Source organism: Cylas formicarius, unplaced genomic scaffold, assembly GCF_029955315.1.
Source record: "Cylas formicarius isolate icCylForm1 unplaced genomic scaffold, icCylForm1.1 PGA_scaffold_10__41_contigs__length_53128322, whole genome shotgun sequence".
Taxonomy (NCBI): domain Eukaryota; kingdom Metazoa; phylum Arthropoda; class Insecta; order Coleoptera; family Brentidae; genus Cylas; species Cylas formicarius.
The window spans coordinates 14,935,320-14,949,450 of NW_026844214.1; the positions used below are offsets into that span (position 1 = coordinate 14,935,320).

Sequence of the window (14,131 nt, forward strand, 5' to 3'; positions counted from 1 at the left end):
CTGGTGGAAGGATGTGACAAAGTAATAAACATAACTTAAGAAAATATTAAAAATTATGTTCGAATTCTTATGTTCTTATGTGCTAAGGACCTTTTAAAGTGTACCTAATTTTTTAAATAGTTTTCTTTTTTCACTGTTAATTAGTTTTGCGTTATTAATAAATTTGCCTTACAATTTGTTCATTTTCTAAACGGACACCTCCAATAAGCCGATTTTTAAATATACATACTCGGGACCACGAAACACCTAATAGAAAGAAATATTGCCTCTTATAAGGGAATTCGACAAATCTCGACTTTCGTTTCAGTTGCAATGTTTCCAAATACCGCGCGTCCGTCGCCGAGAATCCCTGACCTGATTTAAACGCAATTTGGCAAGCCAACGTACTTTAAAAATACCCCCGATTTATTCGCAAAGCTCTGATTGTCCACGATTGACGTACAATTGATTAAATTTTCACGTGGTCATGGTCGCACTTTAGTATATTAACCCGTGTAAATGTTGATTTTAATTGAGATGGGTTGACGACTAACCAGCACTATTTGTCTCTGTATGATGTGTTGTGCCTGCCGAACGTTACCCATCGAATTCGTATGCAAATGATCGACAGCGATGGGACTGTGTGTAAATGCAACCTCTATTTATCGGTCACTAGATTTTGCGAGTTTAATTACAGGTACCAATTTTCCAATTAGGCATTTCTTTCTTAAGCCATGCAATGGTAAGAAACAAAACACCTGCTACTTTTTGATTCCCTGTAGTAGAAATAGAAAACCGAGAATATTTGACGACATCGTATGCAGTTTTTACAGAACTAAATACATTTTTGTAAAAAAATTACACTCTGGCCAGATTTCAAAATTTACCTGAAAAAGGAGTAAAAAATTGATTATTTTCAAACGCCGATTTGGCATAAAAGCCTGTAGTTTTGAATTTTACATGAAGGCCCATTAACTCCCCTTTCCCAAGATGTGTAAATTGAATACATTTCTTGGTCCAAAGTCAATTAGTAAATTACCCCTGATTGAAAATTATTAAATAACGGTGTTTTGTCAATGTTTTGAAAATAAAATTATATCAAAAGTTTGGCATTATTGACATGTGAATTTTGCTGCAGACTATTGACGTCAAAAATTAGAAATCCATTCTAATAGTCGTAGATTAGTGGGAAGTTTCCAAAAGTTGAACTAATTTCCCTCGCTCTGACGGGGCTTCCCTAAATAGCAGAATATTTGCTAACTAGGCGCTTGTTCTGCAAATTATGGGCTGCCAAATATAATTATAAACCCGGTTTAAAATAGATTACCGGTTCTGATCATAGCTCAAACATATCCGAAAGCTCAGCTTTTTTTGTTGGGTTTGAGCAGTTTAATATCTAAATAGTAGTTTTTTACAGATGTACGTGTCTAACTCATGTATACGCCCAATTTCTGCATCACTGGATCCAACGGAGATCTAGATATTAAAATTACAAAAACTTTTGCAGTTAATATTAAGAAATTATTGGGTTCTGGCTAGTTAGCTTTATGAAAAATCAATTTCTTATGTGCTCGACGTTTAGGCAATTTTATTGCCTTCTACAGGGCTCTAAAAGAGATCGTATATACTTAAAACGGTGAAAAGATAACGAATGGGTATGAAACAATACAAATTATTTGCGATATTGGTTAATTATATATGTATGTAATTGTATATGTACGATACTCATGATAAGGAAAATTCAGTTGGTTCATTTAAAAACACGCTTTCAAGTATACAAATGATCGAAATAATTTGCTGTCAGTGTATCAGGAACTGTGAGGTGTTTTAACAACATAAAGATTAACTATTACATTACACTAAATACATACAAATTATTAGTAATTACCTAAATAAGTACGTTTTAATTCAAAATCTTATTCTGTTTCACTCTCATATTCGGCTTTAAGAGTAGTTACAATGGACTCTACATTATTTTGCATGCAAAGGTATGAATCTTCAATTTTTAAAATGTGCTATGCTGCATTTTTCCAGCTGTCAACAGATATATTGTTTTTATTTAAATATATAACACTCGGACTTAAAGTAGGGATAACATTTTCTGCTCCCACATTTGATTTTACTTGGTATGATCTGTTCATAGATATAAGAAAGTGACCAATTGCTTTTGAATGGGATTAACAAGATTATTAGCTTAAGTTTCGGAATTTAAATTCATCTAAAATTGTGGTCCGTAATAGAAAATAATTTTATACCTACCTGTGTTTAATATTCTTTGGTTGGGTACACTACTTAGTTTAAGTTTATTAGTAATCATTGTTATTTCGTTTGTAATACAGCGTGTGTTGATCGTGTGCGAATTATGCAAAATATGTGCGAGTCTAGTGTATCTCAGGAGATGCTCCCGCCCAAATGTAGAAAACACTATTCTATTGGGACTAAGGATGTTATAAACAATGTTTATTTGACTCGCATTGAACGTGGTGCCAGCAAGTGCAAGTGCAAGCATGTTTAGAAGAAAAATTCCAACATCAACTGTATGGAAAATTATGAATAATTCCATTTCAGCGAGGAAAATAAGAAGGGATGCAGAAATTTTCTCGAATGTAGATGAAAGTAATCAAGATATAATACGGAGTAAAATTTAGCAGGACCAAAGCGTGCCTACATTAGATATCTTATTTAGGAGGCTTGAAAAAGATGAAACCGGTGTTAAATGTGGCAGAACTACCTTATGGAAGTGCATTCAACATATGGGCTTTAGATTTAAAAAAATTGACAAAAGGCAAGTTTTAATGGAATATTTTAGAATTCGGAAATGGCGACTGGAATATCTACAAAAAATTAGGATTTACAGAGAACAACAAAGGCCAATAACAATATTTTTCCCCGTGTTAACTCCATATATGTATGTATATTTAATCCTATTGAACATGTTTGGCACCAACTGAAATCTGCCATTCGTCGTAACAATGTTTTTCCCCGTGTTAATTCCAATGTGCTCAAACTTCTAGAAACCGAAGTTTTTAACATCCCTCCACAAAGTTGGGCAAATTCTGTTAAAGATATAGAAAATGCAGAACAATCGTATATCCATATTGCAAATAATATAGAACAAATAATAATTAGAACAGGCGATGATAGCGATAGTGATACTGATATATTATGTGAATAATTTTAAGTAGTTTAAGTAGGTAATAAAAACAATTTGTAATTTTATTTTAGATTTAAACATAAATACATACATAAATAAATAAATATTGTTTAGTATCTTTCCTAACAAAACCCCAAATAATTAAATTCTAAGCAAAGTACGGACCTCTTTCATTCTTACAGCTTGCCCGGGTCTTTCTTTAATTCGTATCAGTTAGTCACTTTCTTATATCTATGAACAGACTTTACCACAAATGTTCTATGAGGTTGAATATACAATGTTATGGAGGATGACGTAAAACAATATGCGGCATTATGGCCCCCGTCTGTTCAGGTAAACTATCATATGCATATTGTTTTTTAATAGCATATGAATTTAACACTTTCAAAGTTGCCATTTCTTGTAACCGAATTCAAAATAAATATCACCTTGTAACAGATATTATTGAATTTCAGTTTTTGAACTCCACGAATTTGGTAGTTTTTTTGATAGCTTGAGTTATTATTTACAATCACACTATTATTGACAATATTTATGTGAAAATAATTTGCAAACCAGTTTTCAAAGATACAGTACCCCTCGTTAGACACTGTATCGTGTGTTTCATCTAGGTAAATTATACACCTGTTTTCGGATGTATACTTTTTATTTCCTGAATGTAATTAACTCTCCGAGCGCGCAATCTGTGTGATTCCATTACCACTTATTTTTTGCCTGTTTTGTAGTATTTAAATCCATTTTTAAGGATTTGATTTTTTTTAAGCCAAGCCCAAAACGCATCAATTCCTTAATATCAAAAGAGAGGCTGTAAATTTTTTCTTTACTTGTAGAGTTAATGTTGAGTGTTGACCTTTGTAGATACCGCGATTGCGTACGTTGCTAATTATAGGCTCGCGTTTGTCGTTGATAACAGCCAGCGTCCAGAAGTTTGAAATTACGAGAATATTGAGAGTAGGAAGTTCAAATCTTCTTGCTTAACGAATTATATACTTATTAAACATTCACAATATCTTGTGCATTTAATGACAAGTGATTTCGACTCGACATAACGAATCGCACGGTAACACTGGTTATTCAACACTGTCACTGATATGAGCTGACACGTGGTCAACATCTCCCTGACCCGTCTCTATCTTGTCCCTGACCTATTAATAAATTACTAATTGTTGAGTTTGTCCAGAAAAAATAAATATGTAAGTCGTAATTACTTTTTGTGTGAGGATGCGTCGAAAGCCTTTATATGTGATCTCATTTACAGCAATGAAGAAGCCAGTAAAATTGCCGAAATACCGAAGAATTGGATTTTTCATTCAATTCCTTAACATCTAAAGAGATGCTGTTAAATTTTTGCTTACTTGTGGAGTTAATGATCGGTGATTACGTTTTGCTGATGCCTCAATTGTTTAGATTGCTAATTATCATCTCGCGCTTGTCGTTGATAGCAGAAATCTCTATAATTTGCAATGAGCGTACTTAACGGAATACGCAAAATGGTCGTGACGGACTAATCGAAACGCTCAATAAAAACTAATCGGTGAACGTTAAAAATAACGTGCGTGCAAGCCCGTGTAATATCCGATGTCCGATTTCCTCGTTAGCTTTACACGTTTACGGTTTGGGAAAAATAAAACGCAGGGATAATTTATGGAATTGTAACGCCCGACGGCGCGATATTCGATTTAACGATCCGTTTATGTCGTTTTCGACGCGTTTTTTGTTTAAAGATATGTCATCAGGATTGGATGTATTTTTTTTTGTTTGCATGTGCTATTTCTGGTGCTCTATTGTAAATACGTGTGAATGAAAGTACCAAAGGAAAATCACCTAGGGAATGTGAGTGAAATTGACAGAAATATCGCGAATAACACTGACTAACACTCTATTTCCGAATTTAAAAGAATATGAATTTGTAAAACTCCCATTTTTAACGCAGGCTGAGTTAAACGGATATTAGGCTTTCTTAAGAGCGTTTTAACTTCCAGAGTAGTCCGCCATCACCGTTATGCCCCATCTTCCCTGGTATCGTCGCACAAATATTTGAAACACTGTCCATTTTTGTCTAGGGTGTTAGAGCCAGTAAATATTTATAGGGAACAATTTTATGGTATTTTTTAGAATAAGAGCAATTTCAGTTTAAGATGCACATGTTTTTTCTCAATCCTATTCAAAAGTCAAAGTTTATGATTTTTATTTATGGTAACGATCGGCCTTGCGAACACTTGTCTATTAATTTCTGACCGAAGACAAGGGTTCCTCCTAGGGCATGGTTCAAGTGGCTTTTGAAGTAGGTATTGTGTTAAACAGATGTATTTTACTTTTTAGAAAACTGAATTTTAGGACTTTAGTATCGTTAAGGATTTGGCAGGCATCGAATGCCAATTTTTTCCGACGGGTTCGTTTTTACGAATTCGAGGCTTTGCTTGTAGAATTTATAACTTATCTCTAATTATCTTTGTTATTGTACATACTTTTTTACGTTATTTGTTTTTTACTAATTTGGTGAGTTTACTGAATTAAAGGTTTGTGTGTAAAAATACTGCCTTTTATTTCAACCAATCGACGTGTTGCTGAAACGGGTAGTTTTGGTGACGCGACATAGGGCTTTAAAAAACTGCTTGATATGAAGAGGATACAGTAAAACTTTTTTGGGATCAACTGAGCTATCTCTGAATACATTTTTGCTGCCTGGTGTAAGGCTTGTTCTTGTAGGCCATTCTATTTGAGTCCAATGTCTATCTCTTGCCCTACTATCCCACTCACAAATAAAACATTTTGTATAACCGCCTGTTGTCCTCGGAGCATGCACAACACTTTAAGATCACCACAACGCAACCACTGATGTTCTTAGTAATTTATTTTCTTCAAAAGAAGTCTTAAATTTTCATACGTTTCTTTTAAATGTACCGAATATGTACCGAATGTGCAACGGGAACCGAGGCCAGTTCGTTATCATTGTGCAATAAAATGCCTTTTAAACTACGCTTACTTGAGTCAATAAACAACCTCTTCTTTTATAAACGGCACATTTCCTAACTTTGAAAATAAATCAGGAATGTTGTTGCAAGACGCCAGCAGTCCTTTCCTTTCCTTTCGAAGGTGCAAACCTCTAATTAAATTATTTAATTCGCTCTGGTTAAACACTTCACGCTCTCTGAAATCTGAGTCAACTGGGTCGGAATTACATTCCTCTGAGTCTGACGATATGATGTTTTCTAGTTCTTTTGGGGCAGTAGGTACGGTTACATCTGGTAGAATAGTAGAGTCACTGTAATTCCTAAGCTCTCGCCATATCAAAGGAACATCAAAGCTTAAACATTTCTTACTACCTTTTTGCCAGTTTCTTAATGCTTCAACGCAAACGGAACAAACAGTATGAGGAGCCCAGGACTTCTCTTGGTGGTCAATTTTTACACCAAAATAAGCCGGGTATACATCTTAAACAAAAGAAAACACTAGAAATGCGCAACAACGAAAACAACCGCGGACTAGCAATAGCACGACGTCCCATACAACCAAACCGCGCATAAGCAGGTTACAACACTGTATTGACGCTTCTGCGCCAACTCTGTTGCCAATAGTAGAAAAATCTACTGTTATCCAGTATTGCCAAGTCGCATTTAATTTCGTAAAAAGCTACTAAAACTGATCCACATTTAATTGTATCTGTAAAGTTGTAGTTAAGTAAGGAATATAGTTTCGTTACCGTTATCAATTCTACAGTGTTTATAAAACTAATCAAAACTAACCTTTTCCTATATAATTTGTTTACAATATTTTTTTTCGTGCCCTTGTCACTAAAATTAGTTTAAAATTTAGTATAAAGTTGATAGTATTGGATTTCTACATTAAGCATTATTATGATAAGGTCCTATTGAAAATAATAAAAACTCAAACTCAAGTTTCCTACAATGACATTTTATTTTTGTGTTTGTAAAACTGGAGCGCACTCGTTTTGAGCCCTTTAAAACGTAATTTTGGAAAAACCTGGAAATTAAAATTACTGTTCATGAAATATTCTTCCTATAATTCTCAAAAAATATGTGTTCAATTTTCAAGAATATGCTTTTTTATAATACAATTCGAAAAAAATAATAATAGCCGCCATATACGTCATATACGTCATATTCACATATTGTAACGTTAATGATTTTTTTTGTAAAACTATAAAAACCCTTATAAATATTCTTATGAAATACCTAATATTAAGAAGAAGAAGAAGCAATATCCGTTACCTTAAATAAAGCCTTATACTGCGAAAAACATACATTTTCTTATTTTTAGGACCGTATGCGCAGCAATTCATCCAATCCAAAAATTCCGTTAAATAATACCGTCCCATTGAGCAAACAAAATATCCTGGAAATAAATTGAATAATGTTAATAAACGGAGGTAAATTATCAAACAAGCGTATATCTAGTTATTCCGGGTAGGAGATCTGATTTTCAATTCTATTACGTTGCCCGATTGGAACACGTAAATGTAATTTCCTCGTTGCGGCAAAGGGAAGAATCCACAACGGATTTACGTAGTAGATATTCAAATCCTTTTGGGTTTCTTCGATAAAAGAGGCGAAAAGCCCGCCGAAAACACACAGGTGGTTTCTCATCCTGATAATTGCCTTTGTCATAATAAGCTACTATTAGATTTATTTCTAAATTGTTCGAATTGATTTTCTCAAAATAGATCAGGAATTAAGGAGATATTGGCATATAAATAAAGTTATTCGAAGTTGTTAACTGAACATATTTATAACTGTTAATCAATGTTATGATTATCTAAGTTAAAATAATAGCTACATCCTGAAACCAATAACTATGCTTCTGTTCTGGCCTTTCGTCACAAAAAAGATTAATCCCAGAAAATCGGTCGCCATTTTGCTTAGTCCAGAAAACTAAGGCCCGACATTCTTGAAAGCATTTATCTTAAATTGAGTCCGGGTGATATACTATTTAAAAACACTGAGGAAAAACGTAGGTTTATTATTAGATCATAAATTCAGATTTAAGGATTAAAATTAAATATTGATTCAGTGCTGAACATGCTAATCTAAATCACGACACTAAAAAATTTTATGCGAATCTGTCACTAAATTAAATGAAATCTGATAATAGATGTAGGAATTCCAAAACTCGTGCCTGAGGTTGATCTTCGACATTCGTGGAAGAAGGCATGTAAGGATATAAATTGGCTTAAAATGCATAATACAAGATTCTCTAATGTGGCATGCTGTCATATTTGATAGACTAAATTCTTTATCGGCCCCAACTACATAAACATATTATTAGATTAAAAAAATGTTCTTAAATGTCGTTTGTTTCAATAAAATCATTAATTCAATAATTCAATTAATTCAATTCAATTCAATTCAGTGTTCTCTTTTTCTGTACATTTATATGCCTACTGTCTTATAACAATTAATTATTTTTTTGCTGCATCAGCACCTACATGGATATGCTCTTGTACGAAGCTGCAGTCACGGCCATTTAACCCATTGTTTGATTTCATTTTACCAACAATTGGTATCTGCCTCCACCACACAGGACGAGATTCCCTACAAAAGACGACTGGCTCTATACTGGAGAACATATTCTTGTCCCCACTGGTACACTGACGGGTTCAAAACAAGACACACGGACAGGAGCTGGTATATATCGCAGTTGGTCTAGGGCACAAATATCTGTACCTCTAGGTATCTCTACACAAGCAGAGATTTATGCGACACGGTTATGTGTTTACGAAAACCTCAGCAAAGGGCACTCTATCGAATACTTGCAAATATTTTTAATGACAGTCAAGTAGCTCTTCACGCTCTTACCTCTGTGAGGGTGAACTCGGCATTTCTATTTCATTGTAATTCTGTCACTCTCATTTAGGAACCCGCTCATTGTGTACACGGAAATGGCTGAAGCTCTGGACCAGATAATATGCTGAAGAGCGAAGTGAATAAAAGAATAGTTAGGGAAGTTTTCTCTAGTAGAGTTTACCGGAACTGTCAAGGGTTGTACTGGTGATCAGTGGCAGACTCGCGCGACTTCGAATGGTAGGAATTCTAAAAGGATACTGCCATCGAAGAAGGATCTTCATATCATTGAGTTGGACGATAACAGCACCTGAAGGCTGACTTTAGAAAAGAAGAAAACTCTAATGCGTCTCGTAATCAGCCGCGCACCAATAGAGGCAACGGGGTAGGAGCTGAATTCATTTAGCATGAGGAACTATCCAAACTATCCATAATGGATCGCAAGGTCTGAATGCCTTGTCGTTATGACAATGACGCGCCGCAGATAAATTAGGACTAGGATCCCACTGTCTTTTTAGGTTATTGTGTGCAACAGTCTTATCGACATTTCGCTGCGACCAGTCAGTCCGTCTGTGCCGACACTCTCCCACTCCCACCTCCCCCATCAAGTTCAGTCCACCAAAGAAAGTCCGTTATTTTGTGGAGGGATATGTTCTTCAGATTTTTAAGTTCTGGGATATCAGCACTTGCTTTTGAATAATTGTCCCACTATCTCACCGCCGAGCATCTACACACTACACACTATATGTTCTGTTGTTCACCTTCTTCCCTTCTCTTCCTCCTTGTCTCCTTCTTGAGTGAATCAACGCTATCCTGTCCCCAGTTAGTCTTGTCTGTCATTTGTTGTTCCGTCGATATCTGAATCCACCTGCTTAGCAGGTTCACTTCATGGGACAGATTCTATATAGTCGCAGCTCCAGCTGGGCACGCTCCATAATGTGTTGGTGGACCACCTTGCCTCCCCCTCGAGGTCGTTTTGTGTTTAACATGAAATTTGCAGATGACATGATATTTTTTACAATATTATTAGCTGTTCAAGATTGTGAACCAAAGATTTTGGAATATTTTTTTTGCAATTGGTGCAAGTTCTACAAAATGAATCTGAATATTAATTAAATGGTATAAATACAATATATAAATATAAAATGGTTGTAAAGAATAAATTTAGCATTTACTTCGATTCGAAATTACTTTTCCAAACATATCAATGAAATTACTAAAAAATCAGTTAAAATGACATTAGTATCTAGAATATTTTTGAAAAGAAAATTTTGAAACCAATTTCTGCATGTGTCTCTTCATAACAGTCCAACCTAGAGTCGTTGATATTCTTCCTTTTTTTTAAGTTGTTTTTGTCTGACAGTTTTTATTTTAATCAACTCAACTCTAATCAACTCATCCTTCGCACACAGCATGCAAGTGTATTGAACCTCTAGGTAAATTATACATCTGTTTTCGAATCTATACGTTTTAATTTCCTAAAGGTAATTAAATTTCCAAGTACTTAATCTTTGCGGTGTTTAAATTCGATTTTACAAATAACTCCATGGCATATGGCTAATAAATTTATGGGTTTCATCTTCTAGCTTCTTTTTCATTTTATACAAAGTAGAAGCAATGTAGTTTTGATAGACGGATATGATATGAATTTGATATTTTCCGTCTTATCATATTTTTATAAGTAGACAGTTGTTACAGACCTGAAAAAAGCAATAAAATGGCCGAAATGTCGACTTATTCCAGCTTTCTTATCAGTTTATCCAAAGTACGAACAATATAGTTTTGATAAAGAGAATATATTATCTGCCTTACCATATTTATTGCAAGCAGGCAGATTTCCAATCCTCCTTGTTTAATGAATTCCTTACTTATTAAACATTCATAAACTTTTTTCAAAATCAATATTTAAGGACCACAAGTTGATTTCGAAACAAGTGTAGAAAAATAATGATATTCCAGTAAGAAGCTTTTTCAAAACACACTGAAAAACCGGTTATTAAACACTGCCACTGATATCAGCCGACTCGTCCAGGTCATGTTCTTTACCTATGAATATATATTTTTTTGGGATTAAGAATAGTTATACAGGGTGTAATTACTTTTTTGGCCAAGATGATGAGACTTTGAGGTTTTTATAATTTTTTAACTCATTTAGACGGGCCCATTTTTCTGATCCAAGGGGTGTTTCTTTTTTATTAAAGAACAATATACTCACGCCAAATTAAGAAGGCAACGCATCCGGCCGATCGCATGGGGACAATATCGACGAAGGACAACAGGCTCACGACATTTAAAATCTCACCGCCGACACCGAACAATACTCAACTATTTATAAACGACGCGCGAAGCTCCCAAAATTATCACTAAACGCGACGGAAAAAACGTCAAATACGACCGAGAGAAATTTTTCGATCAAGCTCCAAAGTCAACGAAACAACAACATGTTACGTGAAATCCCGTTGTTGCCTTCCGGCCCTACTAAAATATTGTCCGGGATGAAAACGCATGGGCAGATTACGACGAACGTCGGGCTAATTTTGCCCGCGGGAATTCTCTCCTCGACCGTCACAAATTCGTGCCGCGAGACGACTGACGCGAGAGTTTCGACTCCAGCTTCAGCTTCGCTCGGTGAGAGCGCGCGCGTGTGTGTGTGTGTGTGTGTAATCCCGATGCGGCAGAGTCTGTGCCTGTACAGTTTAACCCGCAACAAGATATATTTTCGCGTATTAGCGGGAAATGTGCTTTGTATCGGCGGAGAGTGTTTTTGCGGATTATCCTTATTTTTCTTCGTTTTTAAGTCTGCGTGTTGGAAGTGCGCCGGGCCTTCGGTTGGTGGGTTGATGGATCTGTTACGGAGCCAAGGGCAACTAATAAATTTTGCCGGAATGACTTTGGCGCTCCAAAGCGATCTATGTTTCGAGTTTTCTAATCCCGGTGTCATCAAACCGTAGGAGAGACCCAACAAGTCACTGATAAATGCGAATCATTCATAAACAACGACAGAAGATAAGGCAATACAGATTCAAACGCACATAAAAGATCTAGGTCTTGTTCTTCTCCTTCTTCTTCGGCATTTTTCCTTTACGAGTTCGCCGTTAATGTTAGGTCTGTATCGTAGTGCTGATCGTCCCCTATGTCGTGACCATACATTGCAGTGCTCTGTTTCCTAGTCTGCTTGTTACTACTCTGTTATATTTCTGCAGTTCTTATTTTGTCGGTTCTTGATACTTGTAGGCATATAATTCAATTCGATCGTTCTTAGATTGTTTCTTATTGTTGTTATCATTTACTATAGTTTTTCTCCATATAAGGTGACATTCTTTACTACGCAATCATGGAAGGTAGCAATAGCCATATTACAACGTTATAACGAATAAACGCTTATCCAATGTAGCGGAGTTTTAACTTCAGTTTCACATACGTCATATGCTCCTTTTGCTTTTGCTTTTTTTTGTGTGAAAAGTGACTGTTTAAAAGTTAAAAGGTACTAAATATTCCTAGTACAAAAACTAAAAGCAAAAGCGTCGCAATGCTGTGAAAGTTGCAATGAAATGAAGTTTGAATTTACGTGTAGGTGACGTTTCGTACGTAGTTATTTTCTAGTTTTACGAATTTATGCCTAACATTATCTATTATAGATTTCCAAAGGCGTCGAATGTGGCTTCCATTATCTGTAAACGGCTGTCAAATTTGTTTAATTTAACTATTTATAATATAATTATGAAAATGCTAATATTGTTACATTACAAAATCACAGTATATTAAATTAAACTAGAACAAAAAATGTTTAGATTTTCACATTTATTTAATGATTTATTTACCGTGCCTTTATCAAATAAAGTAAAAGCCACCTCAGTCCAACTAATAACCTATTATTAGGTAAGGTAAAATTATCAAATCTTGATTGAAATTTGTGAAATCTTATAGTTGTGTGATATTTGGTATACCAATTTTGGATGGTGATTTGCCCCTCAAAGATAATGTGAGTGATATTTTCCCAAAACGTCAGAAAACCAGAGCGGGGGCTGACTTTAGTATCAAGTTGTTTCACGCAGTGTCGGCGGTAATTACGCTAAAACAAATTTAAACTTGCTACAAAGCAATAACTAACTCGTTTATTAAGATTCTTAGTAACAAGTGCATAACGTAAATAACAACTCAAGTTTTTGTATGGCTTGATTACTCAAAGGCATTCGATTAGATTGAGCACCATCTTTAATATCTCTAATATGCAAGCTTAGGTACTATATCGCTCACAAACAGTTTGTTTTTGGGCGGCCCCTACTGGTTCTCTACACTGAACTATATAATACATCTTAGTCGTCATTTTCTGAATGTAGTGTGTCTCAAAGTACATCGTTTTTACTTTTGACAGACCCTCCCCTAAAAGGAAATTTTTACTGGGTAAACTCAACAACCAATAATTTATTCATAGGTTGGTCTAGGATAAGACAGCGAGTCAGGTAGATGTAAACGACATCGACTAATATCAGTGACAGAACTGAATAACCCGCATTATCCTGCGTTTCCAAAAACGCTTTTTACCAGTATATCACCAATTTTAACGTTCAGTAGCATCGAAATCACTTGTCATTAAATGCAGCTTTAAAATTACAAAAAATCATTGTTAATTGTTATGGGTTAATTGTGGGAAAGAGAAGGACGATTTCAAGCTCACTGTCCCGACACTAGCAAATAAGATGTAATGCGCATGTGCATGTCGTAGGCGTATTGTAAAGTCAGGTTTATTATAATACGTCTAGGCTTTTTCAAAATGAATGAGCATATTGTAAAACTATAAAAATTTCACAATAATACTGAAAATGTTAGGCTTATTACAGATAACCTGAAGGATATTAGGCTAATTGAGAAAATGGAAGTATTTTATAATTCACCTGGTTTGATTTAAGCGTTTTATAATACACCTTTTCCCCAGTTAGGCTTATTCTAAATGTGTAAGTTTCCAATAAGGGCGCGCCGGTGGAAGTTTGTTTTGTTACAAATGTACTAATGTTCATTTTATGATGTGCGAAGGGGCACACAGTATCCAAGAGATTGAAAAACAGTTACTGCATACAACTAGATAGTTTCTGTGCAGGTGAGTGGAAAATGCAAAATGCAATCCATAGAATTTAATTCTATTATCCTAACCCTTATATACTACATACACATTTTATTAACTGTTTTTACCAAACTC

At 35.0% G+C, this 14,131-nt stretch overlaps 1 protein-coding gene across 1 annotated transcript in view; it reads right to left on the minus strand.

Annotated features, from left to right (window-relative positions):
* LOC132700327 (neuropilin and tolloid-like protein 2) overlaps positions 1-11,504 on the minus strand; it is a 240,454-nt gene extending 228,950 nt beyond the window's left edge. Inside the window, exon 1 of the mRNA XM_060667560.1 lies at positions 11,150-11,504. Within this exon, the coding sequence (XP_060523543.1) occupies positions 11,150-11,186 (37 nt within the window). The 5' untranslated portion in view covers positions 11,187-11,504. The remainder of the gene's footprint in view (positions 1-11,149) is intronic.
* Positions 11,505-14,131: the final 2,627 nt, after the last annotated feature.